Here is a 14,983-nt window from a genome sequence, read left to right as displayed (position 1 = left end):
CTGAAATATGGGAAATGGGAGATCTTATGCAGCTATATGGGACAAGAGAGCCCCTATGCTGATATATGGGCCAAGAGAGACCCTATGCAGCCATATGGGACGAGAGACATTAAGCAGCCATATGGGACAAGAGAGACTGTATGCTGATGTATGGGACAAGAGAGACCATATACTCAAATATGGGACAAGAGAGCATACACTGGTATATGGGACAAGAAAGTCTATATACTAATATATGAGTGAGTTCTGTATTTATGCAGCTTTTAGAAATATTCTAGAAATGGGTTTAACACATTGTACCCATGTAGGGGATCGAACTCTTGCCTTTGGCAAGATGAGTGAACACTTTAAGCACTATTTATCCTAACTTTGAATCCTCATGGGGGCTAAAGATCAGATATCTTTACAGTCTTATACACACACACACTCCAACACAACAAAATAACACTAAACAACTTCCTTTTTCAGTTTCGAGAAATGTATTTGTGCTTGTCAACAAAGTGAAGTGAAAAACATATCAACAATAAATACAGTTATCAAACTTAACATCAGGCTCATTTACAAGATCATAGGAATTCAACACATTCTTTAATATCTTCTATATCATTGTACTATTGAATTTCATTCATATTTTTCATTGATAATAATCATATAAATTGACTTAAATTTGCCAGGTCATTGTCAAATGGAAAAAGTCCTCATTTAACTGACATCATCCAATTGGCAGTAGATGCATTCAAGATATTGTATTAGTTCAGAAGTACAGTGAGTATGGTGTGACACAGCATTCAGCAATATTCCAGCAAAATCAGGGGGTAGAGGAAGGAGGACACCAGATATGAGCAAACACTTTAACAACTAGGCTACCCTACCGCACCTCTCTGAAGAAGAAAGAATATTGATGACATTCTGAACACTGATGACATCATCCAATTGGCTCTGAAGAAACACTGATAACATCATTTGATCAGCACAGAAGAAACACTGATGACATCATCCAATTGGCTCTGAAGAAACACTGATAACATCATCCAGTCAGCTCAGAGGAAACACTGATGACATCATCTAATCAGCTCAGAAGAATCAGCTCAGAGGAAACACTGATGACATCATCTAATCAGCTCAGAAGTAATACCGATAACATCATCCAATCAGCTCAGAAGAAACACTGATAACATCACCCATGGCATCCTCAAGCCACAGCATCCTCAACTTATTTCTGATAAGTTAATTTCATACTGTCCACAACGCTTCTACTGAGAGGGTTCATCATGATCCAATCAGATCATTAGATGCAATGACAACGTCATCCAAACAGTGGAACTGGTGAAGCACAATGCACTTTCCATAGCATTACAGCCTTACACTGGTGTCTGTTAGGAAGACTGCAGTTTGTAGTAAGCCAGCAAATCTTCAATACCATCATCCTGTTCATCCTGAAGGGAGAGCTGCTTGACACCACTTGACAATTCTGAAACAACCTTGTTGACCTTGACCTTTGCTCTAACCTCATCAGTGACCTTTGCACCATCTCCTGTTTCCAACTCATCCTCTGAGCAAATATCTGAAGGTATTGGATTTGAAGGGGAAACATTTTCCACTTCGCCTGTCCTGTCTTGTCGATGGTTAGTGCTTTGTGTTAGATACTCATTAATTTTGAGAGTAGCACCATCATTGAGAAGTCGTAATGCGATGCGAGCAATGTTCCTAGCATCATCACGCCCACAGTGAAGCTGACCTTCAAAGGTCATTCCCAGGCTGATGAGCATGGCCTCAATACCACATCGACGACACTGGTAAAAGTTGCTGGAAAAATAAAACAATTGCCATTACTTCACATATCTCATAAAACTACATTAGAGTAAAAATATATTACATGCCCATTTACGATAGCAATCCAGCAGTGCAATAGAGCAAGCTGAGCCTAATTGTGTGTTGCACTGATTTCTGTATTGCATGGCTAGGGATCTACCTTTGCTGATGTTCTGGAGTATTCAGATCCAAACAAAACCATTGAGACAATATCATTATTAAGTGGTAGTTGTTTTGTGTCAAATACCATTCTGTTCTGTCTCATTCATAATCAGGACATGCCACTTGACTGATAATGCAAGAAGGGGAAATAAAATCTCATATATACAGGTGTGATACGTATGTCATGGTATCCTCAAACAGTTGGGTTAAAAGAACCTGATTAGCTATTCTCGAAACCGGCTCATTTCATGTTTGTACCCCAACAAACTTCTTAAGCCCATTCTTAACATATTGGCTATGAATAAAGTTTAGAATTCTTATGGTTATGAACATTTCGAGAATAAGGGCCCTGTGTCATAAAATGTGTATGTAATAAATACAGAATGTCACACTAACGTAGGTGGACCTTTTGTGTTAAACTTGAAGAAGACAAGGTAGTGTTTAAATGAATTCACCTAATAGAAGAGAAGGTGTACTTAGGAACTGTTTTGCAGGCTATGTCTGAAAAGCACATGCTTCACATTACATTAATAAATTTACATTTTTCAGATATTCCTGGTCATTGTTATAAATAAACTCAAAACATACATATATGTGTATGGCAACTACTACCTAGAAAGTCAGGGTACTTACAGATATCAGGTTTACTAAAGAAATTGGGCATTATTTAATCTGTGATGACATTTGCTTCAGAATGAGGGACCTGTGAAGATGTCTTCATCAGTAGCCCATGTTGGTATATGAGGCAATTTCAAGGATAGAGTGGTCAGACTCCTGATTTGGATGAAACCTCATCATTTTATCCCTTTTGCATAGATCAATACTCATAATGTCAATCACAGTACATCCCCGATATCTCCAGGGTATACGTTCCAATAAATCTCCACAATACCCTGGATGTATCTATGGCACCGTCCTTGAATTTATTACCCTTCTTGGCTGGCTTTTTATCCATCAGGTGTCAACGCTAGGAAGTTGAGCGTACCAACCACAATTCACTTTCGCTATTTAAATTATCTAACCGATTAAACTTGGCAACACATATGATGAAGAGGTTCTCTGAAAGAGGTAGAAGGAGTTCTTGCATTTTTTGTAAACGTTTTGTCTGTATGATTTACCCAGTCGCATTGTAAACAAACAAACAGTTGTAACTGCTATCTTTGTTGACAATGGCAAGCTCTGTTGCCACGGTGTCTTAGCTGATTGGCTACTGTGAACCGTAGATGCATCCAGGGTATAGTGGAGATTTATTGGAACGTATACTCTGGAGATCTGGAGGATGATCACTGGATTGTCTGGTCCAGTCATGCTTATAGACAGATTATCTTCATATAGCTGCAAATTGTTGATTGTGGTACTGAACAACAATATGTTATCAACAGCTGTATTACATAGCAGTCAGGTAGGAGATTAATTCACATGATCATCGGTATTACCTGTAGACTTTCCTGATGTTGACCCACTTGCGAGCCCACCGCGGGAAGTCAAGGCCACTGAACTGACACTGCATATGTAGGAAGCGACTCATGTCCCATGGCCTGTGAGTGAGTGAGTGAGTGAGTGAGTGAGAGTAATTGAGTGAGTAGCCTTTAATGAGTGAGTTCATTTTCACGTTCAGTTTTAGCAATATTCCAGAAATATAACAGAAGGGGACACCTGAAATGGGCTTCACATATTGCACCCACATATGGAATTGAACCCAAGCCTTTGGTCTGATGAGCAAACACTTTAACCACTAGGCTATTGTTTACTGAAACTGTAAGCTATGTTCCAACAACTTATATTGTAGCTGCCTTGGCCTGGGAACCAAATGAAAAAACACTACTACTGGGCCTTTGAAAAGTAACAGTCAACACGCCATACACTCAGACACATATTACAAGAATAAGATAAGTAACTCAAAGAGCAAGACATCATGCTCACCCATCTGTGACAATGGCGAATGAGTGTCCATCTCCTAGATGGTGAGCTTGCATCCATTCTGAGAAAGATGTCAGAACCTGCGGGAACTTTGGTGCAGCTGCCACTTGTGTCTGAATAACACAACTCAAAGTAATCAGAGTGGTCTGGGAATATGTCAGATATCACCAAAAATATCAGGTGTGACAGCTTACCTTTGTGACAGTTTTAAGTAGGATAAGTTACCTGTGTCATGGTAGTAAGAAGGATAAGTTACCTGTCTGCATGTAGGAAGTAGGATACGTTACCTGCATTAAGGTAGTAAAAAGGATAGGTTACCTGCGTTAAGGTAGTAAAAAGGATAGGTTACCTGTGTTAAGGTAGTAAGAATGACAAGTTACCTGTGTGTATGTAGGAAGAAGGATAAGTTACCTATGTGGAGGTCAAAAGTAGGATAAGCTGCCTGTTTTAAGGTAGTGAGAAGGATAAATTTTCTCTATGTATGTAGGAACATATTATCTGTAAGTATAAGAAGTTACCTGTATGTATACAGCAAATATGACAAGTTACCTGTGTGTATACAGCAAATATGAAAAGTTACCTGTGTGTATACAGCAAATATGAAAAGTTACCTGTGTCTATACAGCAAGTATGACAAGTTACCTGTGCGTATATACAGCAAATATGACAAGTTATCTGTGTGTATATACAGCAAACATGACAAGTTACCTGTGTGTATATACAGAAAATATGACAAGTTACCTGTGTGTATATACAGCAAATATGACAAGTTATCTGTGTGTATATACAGCAAGTATGACAAGTTACCTGTGTGTATATACAGAAAATATGACAAGTTACCTGTGTGTATATACAGAAAATATGACAAGTTATCTGTCTTTATATACAGCAAGTATGACAAGATACCTGTGTGCAAGTGTGACAAGTTACCTGTGTGATGCCTGTCAGCTGTACACAGAAGTCTGTCAGCCTGGGGTTCAACACAGGCCTGCAGTAGGAGTGGAACTCATCTGCCTGACAACAAACACCATCCATACATATACAGGAAGCAAGTTAGTTAGATATCAAGGACCTCTCAACTCATTGATTTATCTAGGAATCCATAATATGAACCTTTGTGCAATTTTGAAAAGATATTGCAATGCTGTCCGCAAATGGATTTTCATAATATTCTTATGCTTGCAAATAGATGATTTTTTAACTCAAAATGGGAAATATTTTCTGTCTTTTGTCGCAGCCTTTCACATGATTATTGGAAATTCATCAGGACTACTGTAGATGACACTGAAACATGTTCAAGGTTGAAATGTGTTTTACTTTGTCAAATTCCAAGGATCAAATCTAGCTCATGCAAGACAACCATTTCTTACAGAATTCAGTTCACTAATGAAACGTAAAAGAATAATCAAATTAACTGCACAAGAATACAGTATTCAAATCTGAATTGAAGATTTTCATATCTTGAGATAGTGAACAAGGAACATGTTTATTCCTTGCAATAGGACCTGACTTAAAACTCCACATACAGAATCTTGACTAGTAATGACGTTTAGTTATTGATCATCCCAACTCACAATGCTCATGTCGGCAACATCTATGAGTATGGCCGGGAACTCGATGATCTCATGTTGATAATCATCCACCTCTCTCTCACATGTGGCTTCATAGTCAATGACAACAAGGAAGTCATATTTGGTTCTGCCAGGGGGCTTGATGCGCGCCTTCATTAACTTTTGCTTCTTGTAGAAATTCTTTAGTCGCCGTTTCAGGACTTCCTTCACTCCGCTGCAATACAGCATACATTGAGCTTACAGCTGTTTAATGCTGCATCACAATTCAAGCTAAGTGATGGTGACCTGTAGTATGTTAATATGGTTTAATGCCGCTTTTAGAAACATTCCAGCAATATCACAGAAGAAAAAAACAAAAAACAGAAATGGGCTTCAACCTTAGTACTCATGTGGGAATCAAGCCTTGGTCTTCAGCATGACGAGCAAACACATTACCACTATACTAACCATCCATGAAGATGGTGGCCTATAAATAATTAAGGATGGTTCTGACAATCTAATGATTGATATTGTGATGAAAGCCTGACCATCCAATCAATTTCATTACCTCATATGAGTCAGTGTTCACGATGGTGTTTCAAAGTATCAGGACTCTGGGTCCTGTAAGTTTCAGATCTATTTCTGACCCACTGAAAATTCACAGGACCCACAGAATAAAGTTACCCAAACATTTCAGATTTAACATTTCGTATGATGGGCATTGAAATTATTAACATATATGATAACAAACATAAGATTTCTAAACAGCACACAAGTGTCACATGCCGCAAATATCAACTTCACTAAAAGACATTGTGAAATATTCAGTCAGACACTGGGACTGGCGGGTTGGTGATTTCTGTCTGACCACTGGTGAATCTGCCAGATTTGTCAGAGGGTCAGACGCTATTCGTGAACACTGATATGAGTGAGTATGGTTTTATGCTGTTAAGGCAATATGCCAGCAATAGCTGGACAATGGAAATGGACTTCACCCATGTTCGACATCGAACCAGGGTATTTGGTGTGAGTTGACACTCTAAGCATGAAGCTACCTTACTGCTCTTACCTGTTATGACTAACCAAGGTTACAAGGAGACTGCCAGCCAAAGCAACATTTCAGAGTCATCACCCATTATGTCTCTCCCTTCAGCTTTTAGGATACATATGGGCTACACAGGGCCTACTTACCAAATCTACATTTCAATTCAAAGTCATCACCCGTTATGTCTCTCCATTCAGCTTTTATGATACATATGGGCTACAAGGGGCCTACCTACCAAATCTACATTTCAGAGTCATCACCCATTACGTCTCTCCCTTCAGCTTTTATGATACATATGGGCTACACAGGGCCTACCTACCAAGGCAACATTTCAAAGTCATCACCCATTACGTTTTATGACTGACCATGGTTATGCTTGAATAAAGTAACCATAGTGAGAACACTGAGCTTTCCATCAACATTGAGATAATGCTGAGTGATATAGCTGAAACACTGTTTCCATCTCATCACTTTTACACACGAGCAACTGTTGGAAACCAAGGCCTTCAATAAACATTGAACTACCAGACAACTCCAATGGCCATATTGTCTCTTAATACAGACAGCAGAGCTCCAGGTATGATTTAGCGTATGTGGCTACCATACCCACTGTAATTTCTTGGAGCGGGTATTATGAATGTTGAGCGGGTACTATGAATGTTGAGTGGGTATTATGAATGTTGAGTGGGTATTATGAATGTTGAGCGGGTACTATGAATGTTGAGCGGGTACTATGAATGTTGAGTGGGTACTATGAATGTCGAGTGGGTATTACGAATGTTGAGTGGGTATTATGAATGTTGAGCGGGTATTACGAATGTTGAGTGGGCATTATGAATGTTGAGTGGGTACTATGAATGTCGAGCGGGTACTATGAATGTTGAGCGGGTATTACGAATGTTGAGTGGGTATTATGAATGTTGAGTGGGTATTATGAATGTTGAGTGGGTACTATGAATGTTGAGCGGGTATTACGAATGTTGAGTGGGTATTATGAATGTTGAGTGGGCATTATGAATGTTGAGCGGGTACTATGAATGTCGAGCGGGTACTATGAATGTTGAGCGGGTATTACGAATGTTGAGTGGGCATTATGAATGTTGAGTGGGTATTATGAATGTTGAGTGGGTACTATGAATGTCGAGTGGGTATTACGAATGTTGAGTGGGTATTATGAATGTTGAGCGGGTATTACGAATGTTGAGTGGGCATTATGAATGTTGAGTGGGTACTATGAATGTCGAGCGGGTACTATGAATGTTGAGCGGGTATTACGAATGTTGAGTGGGCATTATGAATGTTGAGTGGGTACTATGAATGTCGAGCGGGTACTATGAATGTTGAGCGGGTATTACGAATGTTGAGTGGGTATTATGAATGTTCAGTGGGTGCTATGAATGTTGAGTGGGTATTACGAATGTTGAGTGGGTATTATGAATGTTGAGTGGGTATTATGAATGTTGAGTGGGTACTATGAATGTTGAGTGGGTATTACGAATGTTGAGTGGGTATTATGAATGTTGAGTGGGTACTATGAATGTTGAGTGGGTACTATGAATGTCGAGTGGGTATTACGAATGTTGAGTGGGTATTATGAATGTTGAGTGGGTATTACGAATGTTGAGTGGGTATTATGAATGTCGAGTGGGTATTACGAATGTTGAGTGGGTATTATGAATGTTGAGTGGGTATTACGAATGTTGAGTGGGTATTATGAATGTTGAGTGGGTATTACGAATGTTGAGTGGGTACTATGAATGTTGAGTGGGTATTACGAATTTTGAGTGGGTATTATGAATGTTGAGTGGGTACTATGAATGTCGAGTGGGTATTATGAATGTTGAGTGGGCATTATGAATGTTGAGCGGGTACTATGAATGTTGAGCGGGTACTATGAATGTTGAGTGGGTATTATGAATGTTGAGTGGGTATTACGAATGTTGAGTGGGTACTATGAATGTTGAGTGGGTATTACGAATGTTGACTGGGTACTATGAATGTTGAGTGGGTATTACGAATGTTGAGCGGGTACTATGAATGTTGAGTGGGTATTACGAATGTTGAGCGGGTACTATGAATGTTGAGTGGGTATTACGAATGTTGAGCGGGTATTATGAATGTTGAGCGGGTATTACGAATGTTGAGTGGGTATTATGAATGTGGAGTGGGTGCTATGAATGTTGAGTGGGTATTACTAATGTTGAGTGGGTATTACGAATGTTGAGCGGGTACTATGAATGTTGAGTGGGTATTACGAATGTTGAGTGGGTACTATGAATGTTGAGTGGGTATTACGAATGTTGAGCGGGTATTATGAATGTGTAGCGGGTATTACGAATGTTGAGTGGGTATTATGAATGTTGAGTGGGTGCTATGAATGTTGAGTGGGTATTACGAATGTTGAGTGGGTATTATGAATGTTGAGTGGGTATTACGAATGTTGAGCGGGTATTATGAATGTTGAGCAGGTATTATGAATGTGGAGCGGGTATTACGAATGTGTAGCGGGTATTATGAATGTTGAGTGGGTATTACGAATGTTGAGCGGGTATTACGAATGTTGAGTTGGTATTACGAATGTTGAGTTGGTATTATGAATGTTGAGTGGGTATTATGAATGTTGAGTGGGTATTACGAATGTTGAGTTGGTATTATGAATGTTGAGTGGGTATTACGAATGTGTAGCGGGTATTATGAATGTTGAGTGGGTATTACGAATGTTGAGCGGGTATTACGAATGTTGAGTTGGTATTACGAATGTTGAGTTGGTATTATGAATGTTGAGTGGGTATTATGAATGTTGAGTGGGTATTACGAATGTTGAGTTGGTATTATGAATGTTGAGTGGGTATTATGAATGTGTAGCGGGTATTATGAATGTTGAGTGGGTATTATGAATGTGGAGTGGGTATTATGAATGTTGAGTGGGTATTACGAATGTTGAGTGGGTATTATGAATGTTGAGTGGGTATTACGAATGTTGAGCGGGTATTATGAATGTTGAGTGGGTATTACGAATGTTGAGCGGGTATTATGAATGTTGAGTGGGTATTACGAATGTTGAGTGGGTATTACGAATGTTGAGTGGGTATTATGAATGTTGAGTGGGTATTATGAATGTTGAGTGGGTATTACGAATGTTGAGTGGGTATTATGAATGTTGAGTGGGTATTACGAATGTTGAGCGGGTATTATGAATGTTGAGTGGGTATTACGAATGTTGAGTGGGTATTACGAATGTTGAGTGGGTATTATGAATGTTGAGTGGGTATTACGAATGTTGAGTGGGTATTATGAATGTTGAGTGGGTATTACGAATGTTGAGTGGGTATTACGAATGTTGAGTGGGTATTACGAATGTTGAGTGGGTATTATGAATGTTGAGTGGGTATTACGAATGTTGAGCGGGTATTATGAATGTTGAGTGGGTATTACGAATGTTGAGCGGGTATTATGAATGTTGAGTGGGTATTACGAATGTTGAGTGGGTATTACGAATGTTGAGTGGGTATTATGAATGTTGAGTGGGTATTACGAATGTTGAGCGGGTATTATGAATGTTGAGTTGGTATTTCATTTTCATTATCCACTGCTTTCAAATTTCAGTCATTTTACTCAGCTAAGAAAATGTGACTGAGTAAGTAGGTATTATGTGCCGTATGTCATATCTACTCAAAACCAACTTAAATATAATGATTTCATATAAAAACACTCATCACATACTGACAGCACAACTTGAGAGCAACCGATGTCCTTTTCATTACGAAAACAATTTTTATACATATATTCCATACGCATTTTTAAACGTTTTGCATATCCCAACATTTAAATGAACAACTGGTACACTACAATTATTTTTCAATGTGTAATTTGAAATTTATTTTACCCAGATACTCAGCATACTAGGCCCCTGTTCATACATTGTATCAAAGAAAACACAAATGAAAATGGCATACTTGGTGTCTAGTTTCAGTTCTGTCAGTTTTGCTTTCAGTTGGTCTTTAGTCATCTTGTTGACCTCTCCATTCAGCCTAGCCAACTTCTTGTACACTGGATCAGAAAACTCCCCTGCACTTGCCACGTCCTTCCTGGGCTTAGAATGATCAGTTTTGGCCCTCTGTACGAAAAAAGACAATTCAATACAGCAAACCTTAGATATGATGGGTATACATGTAATAAATAATTCAAGAGCAATTCTAATCTAAAATGTAATGTAATATTGCAAACTACACGATGTTTCATGGGATACTCACTTTTATAAAGATTATAATCACTTTATAATCAATTTAGTGACTGCAAGTATTTATAAAGAAATATTTAAATGTTTAGAATCATCACTTTGATAGAAAACAGTTGCATACCATCAATGATGTTTATTAATTATGTCAGATATTCTGTAAATTGAGTTGGTTCTAACATGTTATTTGCAAAAATTAAGGGAATACGTTTTTTTATTTAATGTGCATAAGTGTATCGGTATCATAAATTCTGAATTCCGCAAAAATACTGTTGCTTCCCCTGAATGACTCATTCACTTTAATATGGCTGAAAACATTTACCTGACAGTATGCAGCACATATGAATATTATCAAATGATGTTTTACTTAATAGAGACTGTTTGATGAATGAAGTTGAATGACACAATTTGGTGGCTCGTGATTTTGTACCCAGGTGGAGTTTTAGAGTAACTTCTGAGCAGATTCTTGAGAGGCATTTAGAAGTTGGTATTCTAATATAAGACAAAGTGTTATGTATGTCACCTCATCTTTATTATTTACACAAAACACCCTTCATCAGGTGGATGCTGATTAACAGTTAAACAGGAAATATATATATATACTATATATACTAGCAATGTACAAGAAGCCACTGTCATGATTTTAAAGGGGTACTGATGCGGAGCGAATGTTTCTCGCCAACAGTCTAATTACAAAACCAAACTGCAAATTGGTCAGCGCCCGCTCCCTCGGCCGTGACGGACAAAGGGACTGGGCTCCTGTCCATATTAGCAGAATTTCTTCACCTAAACAGTCAGGAGGCCGGATGCCCATCATATGCCATTATTTAAAAATATCCATGGCATTCCTTGTCTGATCGTAACAAAATATCCCAGCAGTGTAGTTTTTTTCGGATGTTTGGATGGTATAGTGACTGATCCAATTTGATCCTATTTCTGTGTTTTTCACCTCGATATTTAATCAAGTTACATGAAAATATGATGTCTACAGGCACGTAGCAAGCCATTTGTTTCAGTCCGAAAGATTGTAAAGCTTTATATTTAGGTAGTTTTGAGTGTTGGTTCAGCTGTGATAGGAAATATCATACGTAAATTTTGGTAACTATGGTAACTGCCCTGGTTTATTATTTATGATAATAAAAACACACTGGTGATTTATTTGAATTCGTAAACAAAAAATGATGACTTTCCCTTTGGTAGAGAAGTCTGAAAATTTTCTTACGTAAAAAAAAACCCTTATTACACCTATTTACCCAAGTACACAGCAAATGCCTGTATGCATTCCTCATGTAACGAAGTTCTGTTGGTATCCTCAAAACAGTTTCGACCCATAAGTGTTTTCAGGCCACATGCGACACAGAGATTACATCTTCCTTGCTGTAACTCGCGTTTGATGGTGTAAACCTACACATGTTATTTGTCATCATTCTCTTGATGGTCAGTTAATGAATTTATAAAAGGTATAATTAGTAGTAACACCACTTCGGTTACTCAACAAAGGTTCCCATTTGGCATTTCTCTTGTCTGGAGTAAATACTCAACATTATAAATTAAGGTCTGTAATGGCAAATGTATTGTATGTTATGTAATATGTGCATGTAAGTGATGCAAGAGGGTTTATCAGCTGAGTTACAAAAACAAACATCGATAAAACGATTAACCGATAACACACTGATAGATTAATTACTTTTATCTTCTAGCGGATTTGTCAAAAGGCAGTGTGTGTAGATGTACTAATTTATACTGACTACACCCTGTCGTAAAGTGCGAGTGTAAAAACAACATCCTCCCTTCAAAGAATTAACCACCCTTGCATTGATTGATTGATTGCTCATTATTGCTTAACTAAATTACTTAGAATGGCGGACATCATACAATTAGTTGCCAGGTGTGCTATCTTGGGTGACCAATGAGAGGTTTATCAGGTTTTCACCAACGTGAAAGACGTGAAACGATGTGTCACTTTTTCGCAAATTAGACTGTTGTAAGAAACACGACACAGAGCAGGATTATTTCCCAGCTGCAGATGAATGGAATACGATTTCTCTTATGTGGATATTGATGGATACATTCCTGAACAAGGTAGAAGCCTGACATTGTTGCTATAAAATTAGTCTGTTTTACATTCATTACTTGAATTTTGTTTTAATTTATTTGTTGTAGCATTCAGCAGAATCTATATGACAGAAAACACACACCAGATCGCGTATGTGTGTGAAATAGGATCCACATTGGCAATCTATACAATGTATAAATGTTGCTGTCATGTTAGAAATTTACTGTAAGAATAAGCAGACCATGTGTTCTTAATTTTCAAAATCATACAAATATGACAATAAACTAATTTAGGATTATGAGACAAAATATAGAGACGTACATTGGCTTAGTTATTTTTCCGTCCTAATAGCTTTCTACCATTTCTACCATTGGCAGATGATTAACCTTTAAAGTGTTTCATTTGTTTTCATAATACATTTGTAATGAAGTAAAAATGACTTCACCTTAGTTGATCTGTCTATAATTAAACTATGTGTTGTGCATACGGACTGCACAGCAGAGGTCACGAACCAGTCATGATTTCTGGGATATCATCCAGGTACTCATGGGAGAAAAACAATAACAAAAATTTACACCAGTCCACAGAAATTGCTGCCCCTTTAAGCATGTATGTAAAAACAGCAGATAAAAGAGAGTGAAAATATGCAAAAGCTGGTATGGTGTTGTTACAGTGTATTTGTGAGTCTGATTAGAATACAATAGGGTGGCTGATAGTATGCTAAGATACTAAGGGTTTGTCTTTTATTAACTTCTAAGCACATGAAGCTACATTAAGCTGTGCTTGTTTTTTCTCTGTTATTAAAAGGGGAGTGTTGTTGACGTTGCACATACAGTCATAACTGGGGAGTCTAATAAGAAATATCAGCAAGAGTGCAGTGTAGAGGGTGCAGATTACTGTAGCTCATCAGCTGTCATCACCCACTCTAGCTTCATACACCTTGTGTACCTATTCAATCCAGGGTTGGTTGTGGTATGGTGTTTGGTTAGGGTGAGACTAATGCTTAGTCTCTGAATATATGTAATTTTGATCATAACAAACTAACCCATATAAATTGAAAATGAGCCCCAGAGAGACCAGAGATTCAGAGCTTGAGGAAATCTAGTGTTGCTTCATTCAGGGCTATAGCATTGCAGAGAGGACTTGGCAGTCGGGAAAACAATGTGTTTCTGGGACTGTGAGACAGACTTGGGTAGGTTAAAGCTCCATCCTCAACCCATGGATCATGGTTTAGATTTAACATTATGTTAGGTTTAGTGTTAGGATTAAGGTGAGGTTTGGGGTAGGCTTTCTCTTGAACCATCTATTACTAGACATAGAATGAATTTAAAAATACAGGGGTTAAGGGCAGATATCTTTCCCTGTTGTTTACATCATTGACTGGTAACTAGGAACTGCCCCAAATCTGTGAATTATCAAAATGTTGCAGTGTAATGAATATTCGGGAGCATTAACCAGCTTTGAAAAATCGTAACTCTTCCCTGCCCTTCCCGATAAGATTCCCCTTCCTTACACCTAATAACGTTACTTTCTCGTATTGCCGCGAAAATGGTAGACGCCTCAAAAAGTCAGCGGTGGACGACCATGTTTTTCATCGAGCTAAAGTGCGATGATACACCTGAAGGATCAGGCAGTTGATAGATGCAGATGTTAGAGGGATAATCTCTTCATTTCAAAACAACAAGCATAGATACGAAAAGAACTGTTTGTATTATTTTTCCAGACGATATACGAGAGTACCGCGAGAATAGGAGACGCCAGTATATGCCACTTTCAACACTGCCGATGGGCGGCAACCGGATGGAGTTGCACAAGTTTTCAAGTTGTTGTGATCGAAAAATGGACGACATAAAATGTTAGCGGCATACGACACTTCAAGCAAATATATGAACCTACATCAATTTCCTTCTTTGTTATTGTTAAAGAATCACTGGTTTTCGCCTTTTCTTCCTCATTTTGTTCCCTTAACGGCTGATCACTCTTGGAACAAAGTTTTCTCTCCACTTTACCTTCCATTTTGCCAACTGGTAAAATACGGACACAACACCCACATTACATTAAAAAAGTTAACTTACAGATTAAACGAAATTCAATTTTAAGACAATAGGCCTTTTGCTTTGAAAATGCTTGTGATTCTGACGTTTATTTAGAACACCATACTGTATATCTTACATTAGATGATGAATGTAATGAAATTAAAC

General features: G+C 38.1%; 1 protein-coding gene across 2 annotated transcripts; it reads right to left on the bottom strand.

Moving 5' to 3' along the window:
• Positions 1-460: 460 nt before the first annotated feature.
• Positions 461-14,835, bottom strand: LOC137265246 (3'-5' exoribonuclease 1-like). Of its 2 annotated transcripts, none has more exons than XM_067800600.1 (7): positions 14,792-14,835; positions 10,446-10,606; positions 5,469-5,679; positions 4,825-4,908; positions 3,898-4,007; positions 3,411-3,512; positions 461-1,806 (listed from the first exon to the last, which is right to left on the bottom strand). In XM_067800600.1, the coding sequence occupies exons 2-7, from the start codon at positions 10,496-10,498 to the stop codon at positions 1,377-1,379; spliced, it is 990 nt and encodes a 329-aa protein (XP_067656701.1). In that variant the 5' UTR covers positions 10,499-10,606; positions 14,792-14,835; the 3' UTR covers positions 461-1,376. The 2 variants fall into 2 exon arrangements, with proteins under 2 accessions (XP_067656701.1, XP_067656700.1); XM_067800599.1 differs by having other exon boundaries at positions 14,679-14,830.
• Between the last annotated feature and the right edge of the window lie 148 nt (positions 14,836-14,983).

This window comes from Haliotis asinina, chromosome 15, assembly GCF_037392515.1.
Source record: "Haliotis asinina isolate JCU_RB_2024 chromosome 15, JCU_Hal_asi_v2, whole genome shotgun sequence".
Lineage (NCBI taxonomy): Eukaryota > Metazoa > Mollusca > Gastropoda > Lepetellida > Haliotidae > Haliotis > Haliotis asinina.
The sequence above is the reverse complement of the archived record's forward strand: the minus strand, read 5'-3'. Positions and strand labels throughout refer to the sequence as shown.